At 39.6% G+C, this 10,576-nt stretch overlaps 1 protein-coding gene across 1 annotated transcript; it reads left to right on the forward strand.

Moving 5' to 3' along the window:
* The first annotated feature begins 1,409 nt into the window (after positions 1-1,409).
* Positions 1,410-10,166, forward strand: pbld (phenazine biosynthesis like protein domain containing). Its single transcript, XM_080729216.1, has 10 exons — positions 1,410-1,674; positions 1,951-2,050; positions 3,375-3,473; positions 4,296-4,408; positions 5,448-5,477; positions 5,914-6,002; positions 6,613-6,704; positions 7,589-7,672; positions 7,895-7,957; positions 8,277-10,166. Exons 1-10 carry the CDS (start codon positions 1,591-1,593, stop codon positions 8,387-8,389), a joined length of 867 nt encoding a protein of 288 aa, XP_080585342.1. The 5' UTR covers positions 1,410-1,590; the 3' UTR covers positions 8,390-10,166.
* The last annotated feature ends 410 nt before the right edge of the window (positions 10,167-10,576 follow it).

A 10,576-nucleotide genomic window follows, 5' to 3' on the forward strand; every position in this document is an offset into this window, starting at 1 on the left:
TCAGCTTTGAAGGGTAAACTAACACAGAAATTGCTGGACTTAAAGCCAACAAATCATTATTTCGAATGGTAAAGTAAATTATAACGCTTTGTGCCTTTTACTATCTTGTGTTCTTGATCATGCTAGACGTATTCTATACTGTACTATTCGGAAATTGCATTAAATTTGCGATTTCTGTCTCAACTCTATGGGCTTTTAGTAGGGTTTTCCCCTTCAACTGTGACGTCAGCACCAGGAAGTTGCGTAATGTGAATTCGGTCATCAAACTCCGGAAATTCACCAGAACAGGAAATGACATCTACTTCTACTATGTGATGTAAAAACACCTACATTTGGCGTTTTAATGGCTGAAATTTTATCCATGCTAGTAAAGCAAGTCTGATAAAAGTATCAAACACAAAATTCAACAGAAAACAGGAAAATTGATACGTACATGTATGTATGATGAGTATGGATCTCCATATGGAGCTAACTGACATCACGGACAGAATGGCCCATACAAGGATATGCACATGTGTCGTGTTTGACCATGTGAAGTGGCGATTTTTTATTACAATTATTTCAAAACCTTAAAAAAGAAAAACATTACCAAAATGATAGACGCCTCGCGCGTCTATCCGGCGTAATGGTCTCTGAAACCTACGTTTTCAAATAATTGTAGAGGAGTAAAAGTACAATATTAGAATCCAAGATTTAGTGGAGTAAGTAAAAGTATTGGAAATTTGAAATACTCAAGTAAAGTAAACAATGATACTTAAGTAGCCTACGGTACTTCAGTAAATGTAGCCCACTTAGTTACTTTACACCACTCTTCATGTCATAATAGCTATTTCAAGACTTTAGGTCCTATTCTGCAGTGATAGATAGATAGATAGATACCTTTATTATCCCAAGGGGGAAAATCAGTTGCCCAGAGGCAGCACAGCAGTATAAGGTTATTTACAAAGTTACAGAGAAGTAAGAAGAAAAAAATAAAAGAAACAAGAACAGAGTACAGTAAAGAGCAAGGTACATCAAGTAAAGAGAGTGAACGAATAATATATAAATATATATACATAAAGTGGCTGGCTGGCTTGGCTGTTAACTAAAATTAAACTGTCTAACCCTAAATATTATCTCATCTTATCCTCAGTAAAACAAATAGCCTACAAGTATAGAAAAACCGCCCCACCAAGCGGTCAGCGCAGTGAGCGTGAGGTCGGTGGAAGAAATTAGGGCGAACAGCCGGGAGGGCGAACAGATTGGTTAGTAAGTTGGTTGGTAAGTAAGTAGGCTAGTGAAAATAGGACTGATATATGACACACCTCCCGGATACAGTGTTGGAGTGGGTGGGCTCTCTAGACCGGATGTTACTGTTTAAGAATGGAATGGAGACCGGAGTTTCCACAGGTACTGCCTGGAATGTAAAGCCTGGTGTGTGTGTGGTGGTGGTGGTGGTGCACTGGTGGGCTCTGTCTATTGGATAATGGGAACTGGGCCACTGCAGCTGGGTGCTATTGGGTGTAAAGTCCATTCAGCAGTGATCTAGCAGGTGTAAAGAAAAGAAAGTCACCAGAACTGTTAAAAATCCAAATTAATTTACATTTCACAATGGAGATACCTGTGTATGTTGTTGATGCTTTCACCAGCTTACCATTCAGAGGAAATCCAGCGGCAGTTTGTCCACTTGTGCATGTGAGTATATTTGACCTATATTAAGCTTTGGAAACACGTATAGGTTATCTGTTGTAGACTATCACAGACAGCTGAAGATTTACTGTCTGATTAATTAATTTTATCTGCCAAAACATTCAAATAAAAAGCAGCAGGACAAAACACATTTTCAGCAAATAGATCCATATGGTATGGGTTTTTAAAAAAGGAGATCAAGTCAACACAAAATTATTACAGCCCTAATGTATGTCAAAATATATGGCAATTATGATAATTATGCAATATTTTTTTTCCCAGGAACTGTCTGATGAGTTATACCAGAAGATAGCAGCAGAGATGAACCTGTCAGAGACAGCTTTCATTATCAAACTCAAGCCCTCTGATGACTTTACTACAGGTCAGTTGTTCTAATATCATTCATTGCTGTGTATTATAGGGTTGTCATGATTACAACATTTAAATTGAAAATTAATTGTCATACAACTAATTAACAATTTAACGATTAGCGATTAACAATTTAATTTGTGTTTTTGGTGTTTTTTGGCATTGAACATTGGAACATAATGAACATATGAATCAAAATGTAATTTCCGTTAGCCTTTCTGTTAGGCTTTGTAATCAAAACGTATATGAAAAATAACTTAAATAGGGTATAAAAGGAATCACTGAAATATTTAATAATTTTATACAAATATCAAATATATCATTAGCTTGTAGATCTGCAATCTACAAACCACCCATTGCTTGTATTTTATTGTCGCCATCATCATAATGCTAGTGGTCAGTGTGTAATTATTAGGCTATAATCAGTATAATCATCTGTTAAACGTATCCCTGTGGAAATATGATAATTCAACCAGTTCTCAGGAGTATGCTAAAGCCGCTGATAGTCTGGCTAGTGGCTACTGTTTGACAGATGTAGATAAACAAAATTCCCTTCCGGTAGGCCTATTGATAGGCCTATTGGGTGTGTGTTTGTGTGTGTGTTTGTGTGTGTGTGTGTGTGTGTGTGTGTGTGTGTGTGTGTGTGTGTGTGTGTGTGTGCGCGCGCGCGTGCACACACACTTGTTTTGTTAACTCATCTTATAAATGAGGATGTGATGGTTAGGATTAGTGGTGGACTGGTGGTGGTATAGGTATTAGCAGGCTATACTAAAAAAACTACAAAAAACATTCTCAGCATTGTGGCAGGTAACAATGTTAGTACCACTCAGCTGGGAGGAGCATTGTTGTAAACACAGTAGAATGTTTTCTGACCAGGCATGTGCACTCATTGACATGAGAGGGGCCTCAAGCCCCTGACCTTTACTGCCCCTTTTTCCTCTCCAGTCCATGGATGCAGCATTTACTATGGTGAAAAAAAGAAAAGAATGACATTGTCATTATTATGGCAGCTAGCAAGCTAAAGTAATGTGCATTCTATTATGAATTTGGTTTATCTAGCTTGACTGACTGCTGCAGAAGACAGTAGACTCAATCTATGTCTATTTCCTTTATTAGAGTAGCAAATATAACTTTGGAAATGTATTTTGATTAAACATCTGCCATCTGCTGTTTCAGCATGGTAATATCAGTTTTGCATTTCTTTTGTAGACTTTGTAGTTGGTCTGGGGAGCACCTATTATTATTTTAACATAATGGTTTAAATGGAAGAATTCTAAGTACAGTCATTGGCTGTGATATGTTATAAAAAATTCAAAAGTTGTTTCCTAAATTGACAGGACAGAGGTTCCGCCTCCGATGGTTCACGCCAACCAATGAGGTGAATCTGTGTGGTCACGCCACCCTGGCTACTGCAGCAGTGCTGTTTCAACATGAGAGTAAGACCCACGCACGCACGCACGCACACACAGGGGTGTCTGTCAGCAGATATACAAGCTCCTATCTGCTATTTTTTAATAGCTAAAGTATATAAAATAATTAAGGCCCCCTCCACCTTGGGCCTTAGTAACTCAGTCCCACTCCACCCCCCCCTTGTGACGCCCCTGTATATTGGTATTTGCATGTGTACTCACTTACATGCAAAGGTGACGCTGTGGATCAGTGTTTGGCACTGCTGCCTCACAGCAAGAAGGTCCTGAGTTCACTGCAGACTGGTGGGGCTTTTCTGTATGGAGTTTGCATCCCACACCAAACCTAGTTGCTGTCGGGTGGAAATCTTGTACGTCCAAAAATGTTAACTTTCAGGAAATGTAAAAAAGAACCTGTTCCAATGGATCCTATGGCCGATCTACAAGTGCACAACGCATCTTGATGCAAGGCATTGTGAGCTTTTAGATCACCAATTATTGCAACTTAAGTGTGACACTGTAGTATGAAAAAGTAGGGCATCATATTATGGGAAAAAAATAAATCTAAATATGGAGATACAAGGATTCTGCTTGACAGCGTATGTTACATCCTCCTGCCAGCTGCCTTGACTTAGGCACTGGACTTATACAGTAAAATCCTCAGTGTTCATTTAGCTCTGACAGTTTACAAATGTAACCAAATGGACCTGTGCAAATGGATAATGAACACTGGGGGGTTTACAGCGTAGAGCTGGAGCTGGTTCTCAGGCGCCAGTGAATGGCTTGCCTTAAATGACTATATTTGGTTAAATAAAAAATACAATTATAATTATAATTATCTTATTTTGTCAGAAAATGTCAACTCCAAACTGGTGTTTGAGACAACGAGTGGTGAGTTGTGTGTCATCCAGCACGGAGCTGCACGCTTTCTTATGGACTTCCCTCTCTACCCACCCACAAGGGAGGTAAGAGAGACAATTCCAAACACAACCAATACCTAATAATGATACTATATAAAACACACAGTGGCCCATAATTGTATTGTGATAGCATATAACCTTGTAGCCATGGTATAAGTCCCATGGGCACTATCTTTCATGCATCAGTATTAAAGGCTTTAGCAGTGTCCCTGTGTCCAAAATCTCTACAATGACGCTAGTGAATAACCTGTATTGTTGTTGTTGGTTAAAAAAAATCGAACCTCTGTTCGAAGTGGAGCTGTGTGTGTGTGTGTGTGTGTGTGTGTGTGTGTGTGTGTGTGTGTGTGTATTGCAGTTGATGCTCAGGGCAGGCTAGACTCAACAGCACCTCTCTGGTCACCCAGGATCATGTGTACCGATTTTTGTGACATTTGAAGAAAATATGTAGGAAAAGGAGCAAAAAGTGTGTTTTGGAGAAAATTCAAGATGGCGGAAAATCTATCCTGGCGCACATGGGCGTGGCCTATATGGGGAGATGCGTCTTGACCCAAGGAATCCAGGGAAAAAATAATTTAAATTTTCCGATCTACGGTTCAAGAGTTACGGGGCAAAATGTAAAGTGGGCCGTTATAGCGCCACCATGAGGCCGAGTGATGTAATTATTTTTCGATTCATTCTTAAAATCATTATGAATCTCCTCTCCGAGGTTTGAAACTGTAGCTCCTATGGTTTACGAGAGAAAAATACTTGAAAGTGATTTCTTGCATTGTCCCATTATAAGTCAATGGGGACAATTAAGCGTCGTTTTTTGCCGATTACGTCGGCATGGTAAGGCGGATCGGAACGAAAGGTAATAGAACACCATTCCCGACCGAGCCGCACATTTTGATGTATATATTGCGCGAGTGGCGTAAATGGTGCGGCACTAGTTACGCGCCGAAGTTTAGGCTACATACACGGACGGAGACAGACAGACAGACAGACCCACACACACGGCCACGTATAGGGAGCTTGTGTTCCACACAGCTCCAAAAAGCAACAATGTGTCACTGACAACATGCTTATACTGATCTTTTGCCCTTAGGATGCCAATGAGTTCAGAGACGTCATCAAGGTGGAGTAAGACAAGTACTTTACTCACATTACACAGCAGTGTTTTCCAAACATAGGGTCATGACCCATTTTCGGTCTCTGACCTGTTTTAATGGGTTGCGAATTTTGCTTGTAAAATATGTATTTTCTCGAATTCTTTTTCTGTTGATTATTCACACCATGGAGACTTGAGTTCAATAATATTTTTTTGTCTTTTGTCGCATTCCAAAGACAATAATTTGATTACAATAAATGTACTCCCATTGATTCGGGATGGGTCCCCATCCAGAATCAATGGGGGTACATTTACTAAAATCAACATTTTGTCTTAGGAATGCGACAAATACAAAAAAATTATTGAACTCCATGGGGTGAGTAATCAATAGAAAAAAAGTCATTTTGGGGTGAACTACTCCTTTAAAGGGAGAGTTTATGTGTATGTGTGCGTGTGTTTACAGGCAGCAGTGGGGGATATCCCAGTCCAGGATGTGTACCTGTGTGGCAACACTAAGAAACTACTGGTTCGTCTGTCGGACACCTGTGACAGGTTTGGTCAATCACACACACAAATAGGGCTGTCACGAAATGACATTTTACATGACGATTAATTGTCACTCAAATAATTGGCGATTAACGATTTAATTGTGTATTTGTCGTTGATAATTACATTTCTGTTTGGCTTTTAGGCTTTGAAGTTGCATATGGTAGATGACACATAACCTAAATATACAAATACATTACTGACATATTTGACAACTTACTACTTAAAAAATAACTTTGATAGTGGAAATAGCCGATCTACAAGCTCACAACGCGTCACGATGCGACGCGTTGTGAGCTTGTAGATCTGCTATTTCCACTATTTTTGACTTTTTTTTTTAAATATATGAACATTTTTCAACATGGAAACGATTATGACGATTATGAAAAATAATCACGATTATGTAAAAAAAAATCACGATTAGACGATTATGTAATAATTGTGACAGCCCTACACACAAACACACTGATCCTTTGACTACCTCACAGGTTCAAAAGATTTCAAACTGGCAGCCTCCCAGCGTCAAGTCTGTACTTTTCACTACATCACCATGACTAGATTTCACATACAGTATTTCTCTAGGTTTCTCTCTCTGGGGTGTCTGTGCTTTCTCCAGGTCGGTTCTTACCAACCTGAAGGTGGATCCTGCTGCTGTTATGGCCAGTGAAAGTACTGGCAAAGTAAAGGGAGTCATCCTCACCATGATAGGTAGGGCAGTATAGATTTAGTATTAAAATTGTTTACGGTTAGAAAATAAATGAATAAAATAGGTAATAACCAGTAAGAGTAATGTAACTGTACCAGCTATAGATTCAGACAGTAGTACTAGTAACAACATGAATAATAACAATTATATTAAAGGCCAAGGGAAGTGCACTGCATTATGCTTGCAGATGGAATTTAAGAATTTAGGAATTTAATTGCTGAACATTTTAAAGGACCATACCAGTGGCCTGGCATGTTTATCCCATTGACTACAACTCACAGTATACTAGACATTACTGCTGACCATTTTCCATACTATCCGTTGAAATCCATTCATTTCAATATGGTACAAAATGTACTTGCAGGGACTTGGTTTGGGTTGTGTGGTTAGTTACCTTGCCATGATGTAATGGACAAGAAATAAAAAAGAATTGCTCCATTGATTAGAAATTGATCTTCTAAATATTTTACAGAACCGTGGATCCAGTCTGGGTTTTCTTCCTAATTAAAATAGTAAAATCAACAGGATGTTAACATTTTTATATACAAAAAAATAGAAATGGCAAGGTAACTAACTACACAACCAAACCTCTTCCAAAGTGGTCTTGCTCTATAATGCATTTTTCAAGCCGAACAGTCTCTAGCAAAAAGGATTTAGGAGAAAACATAAACAAACATGACATCTGAAATTAAAGCAATTAATATATGGCCAAAGCTGTAATTAGACAATGACAAAAGTAAAGGTAATGTCATATATCAAAGGATATCATGCTTGTTGCTGTAGCCGGTTCAGTGGCCTCTCCTGTAGTGTGTAGAATCACAGCGTAGAGGCAGAGCCTCCATCCATCTGTCAGTCTATCCATCTCTCGCACTCCTTCTTTGTCTAGGAGCCCCAGACTGCCAGCCAGGCTATGACTTCTATTCCAGATATTTTGCTCCTTGGAATGGAATCCCAGAGGATCCTGTCACTGGTAGGATACACACACACACACACACACACACACACACACACACACACACACACACACACACACGTTCCTTTTACACATACAGTAACTATGTACAAATAATTGTGCACAAATGCGCTAGAGGATTGTCCATTCTGAGTGTTTGACACTTATACAATAGCAGGTGCCCTGTTAAATGTACTGCCAAATCATCTTAACCATGGCTTAACCCTTCTGCCTTTGTAGGTTCTGCCCATACTGTCCTAGGTAGCTATTGGTCAGAGAAACTTGGGAAGAAGAGGATGCTGGGTAAATAACATCACATTTTAGGAATGTTATCATACATCAACCAATATAACTACACATGGTCATAGTTTGAACATTAAATAACCACAGCATTTTAGGCATTTATATTTTTCCTGACAAATTAAAAGTGAATCCAAATTTCTATATTTGCCTGCATAATACACATCAGCAAATAATTTCAAATTTCTATATTTGCCTGCATAATACACATCAGCAAATAATTTCATATCCTGTTTAGCTGATGGTTGATATTGATTTCCTCCATAATAGCGTCTTATTTGTGTGTGTGTGTGTGTGTGTGTGTGTGTGTGTGTGTGTGTAGCCTTTCAGTGCTCCAGACGAGGTGGGGAGCTGGAACTGGAAGTAAGGGACGATGGGAGAATCAACATAGCTGGACAGACTGTCACTGTAATGCGAGGGACAATCACACTATAGACGCACAGATGTGTCATTTGGGGTTCCAGGGGATGGCAATTGTTGAATTCCCCATTTAACCTCCAAATCCAGGTCTTTAATTTCCTCCACCAGTTTTTTTACATTTTAAATTGACACTTAGACATTTGTTTTCTTTCTGCAACCATACATTAATTCATAATTTTAAAACTGTTTTCCCTATTTTATGCATGTCTTTACAGGCACAAAAAAAAATCTACTGTAGATCTAGCCTGTGATCCAGACTGATTAGCCCCGTTCAGCAGATGATTTTTTCTTACTTCGCAAAATAAGAAAAAAACTGAGCGAATAAAGTCTGGATTCCGGGCCACTGTAGATCAGCTATTTTAGAAAAAGGCTTAATTTGCCATCCTCTAGTTGTTCATGAAATGTCACCTCTGCACATCTACCCACAGAGGTTAAGGGGTGATAGAAATGTCAACCCATTGCCACCACCCAGAGGCAGATGTTTACATTGATAAACTAGAAGCAGTGCTCTTCCGAGCACAGGTCTCCACCAGGCCAGGTGTCCTGGTGGTGCTACTGTATAATAGGCCAGTGTAAAAAGGGTGGCATATGTTCTTCACCTTAGACCTTTCATGGCAATCAGACGCTGCATGCATGATTTGAAGCATTGTGTTCCAAAAATGTGTTTTGCTAAAGTCTACCTGATGGTGGCGCTATAACAGCCCAATGTGAAAAGGGTAGCATTTGTTCCTTGACCTAGTGGGATATGTGTGGCAAATCTCACACTAATCGCAAGCTGCATTGATGATTTGAGGCATTTTGTTCAAAAACGGAGCAATCCTGCAAACTTTGGAAGCCAATATTAGCCAATTAGGATGGAATATGAAATATCAGACGGATCGGACTTGATCACATGACTATAGAGATACTGTGTACCGATTTGCATGATTTTTTTAGATAATCTCAAGGAATAATAGGAAACTTTGTGTTTTACATAAGTCGGCCTCCTGGTGGCGCTATAAAAGGCTCATGTGAAAAATGCAGGGAAAGGGTTTTTCCTTGGCCTCTAGGGAGTGCGCTTACCAAGTTTGAAACTGATCGGTGGAGTTATAGGTAAAACCACAAATCGGCCTGTTATAGCGCCACCATGAGGCTGATTTCAAACATTTGAGTGGCATTTCTTCCTCGACCTAGTGGGAACGTGTATGCGCGATTTCATGATAATTGGACTTTGCGTTTGGGATTTGAGGCATTTTGTTCAAAACGGCTCAATCCTACAAACTTTGGAAGCCAATCTTAGCCAATCAGGATGGAATATGCAAAATTGGACAGATCCGTGTCGATCACATGCCTGTCGAGATACTGCCTTCCGATTTGTAGGATTTTTGGACAAAATCTGTAAGAGTACTGCACAGAAATGTGTTTTGCAAACATCGGCCACTAGGTGGCGCTAGAAAAGGCCCATTTGAAAAATTTAGGGCAGAGGTTCTAGATTGGCATCCAGGGAATGTGTGTGCTCACTTTGGCAGCGACCGGGCCAACGGTGACTGAGATTAGGTGCTCACAAACTGTGAGGACGCACGGACGGACGCACGGACGAAGGGGAAAACATACTCTCCCCCATGCCTTCGGCTGGTGGAGACAATGAAGTGCCTATGATACACATAATTAGTACCTTTTGACACATCAAATCTGACGCCAGATACTATAGGATCCTGCAGTGCCACCAAGGGGCAAGACAGAAACCAACATTGTCCAGACATCACACACAAAGATTTGTAATCGTCAATAAAGACAATAAAACTAACAGTCAAACACATGTGCAGACTCTTAATCCAATGCTGAAAGCTTTAGCTTGCTAAATGACCATGGAGGAAAAACAGAAATCTTTGTCACAGTCAATATTTATTCACGTTTAAATGTGCAAAAACAAATGTTTAAAATGTTAAAATCAAATGCATCAGAGTGGGACAGAATGACAAAAAAAGAACCCATCTGTTGCCAGAAATATTCCAAACTGATCAGAGGAGTCTCTGTGAGGTGCTCGATATATTCAACCTGGACACATCTTCATTCAGTCTGTATTGCTACTCTGAGGTCTGATGGTTTACTCTGAATTACTGAATTTACTTGAGGTCTGATGGTTTGCTCTGGATTACTGAATTTACTTGAGGTCTGATGGTTTGCTCTGGATTACTGAATTTACTTGAGGTCTGATGGTTT

Source organism: Nannobrachium achirus (assembly GCF_963921795.1).
Source record: "Nannobrachium achirus genome assembly, chromosome: 7".
In the NCBI taxonomy this organism is placed as follows: Eukaryota; Metazoa; Chordata; class Actinopteri; order Myctophiformes; family Myctophidae; genus Nannobrachium; species Nannobrachium achirus.

What these genes read in the sequence shown, in the direction of transcription:
- pbld (XM_080729216.1), top strand. Translation starts at nt 1,591, where the DNA reads ATGGAGATACCTGTGTATGTTGTTGATGCTTTCACCAGCTTACCATTC. An exon ending in CTGTCGGACACCTGTGACAG is followed by an intron (nt 6,003 to 6,612) that starts GTTTGGTCAATC and finishes TGCTTTCTCCAG; the next exon opens with GTCGGTTCTTACCAACCTGA. An exon ending in AGTCATCCTCACCATGATAG is followed by an intron (nt 6,705 to 7,588) that starts GTAGGGCAGTAT and finishes TTCTTTGTCTAG; the next exon opens with GAGCCCCAGACTGCCAGCCA.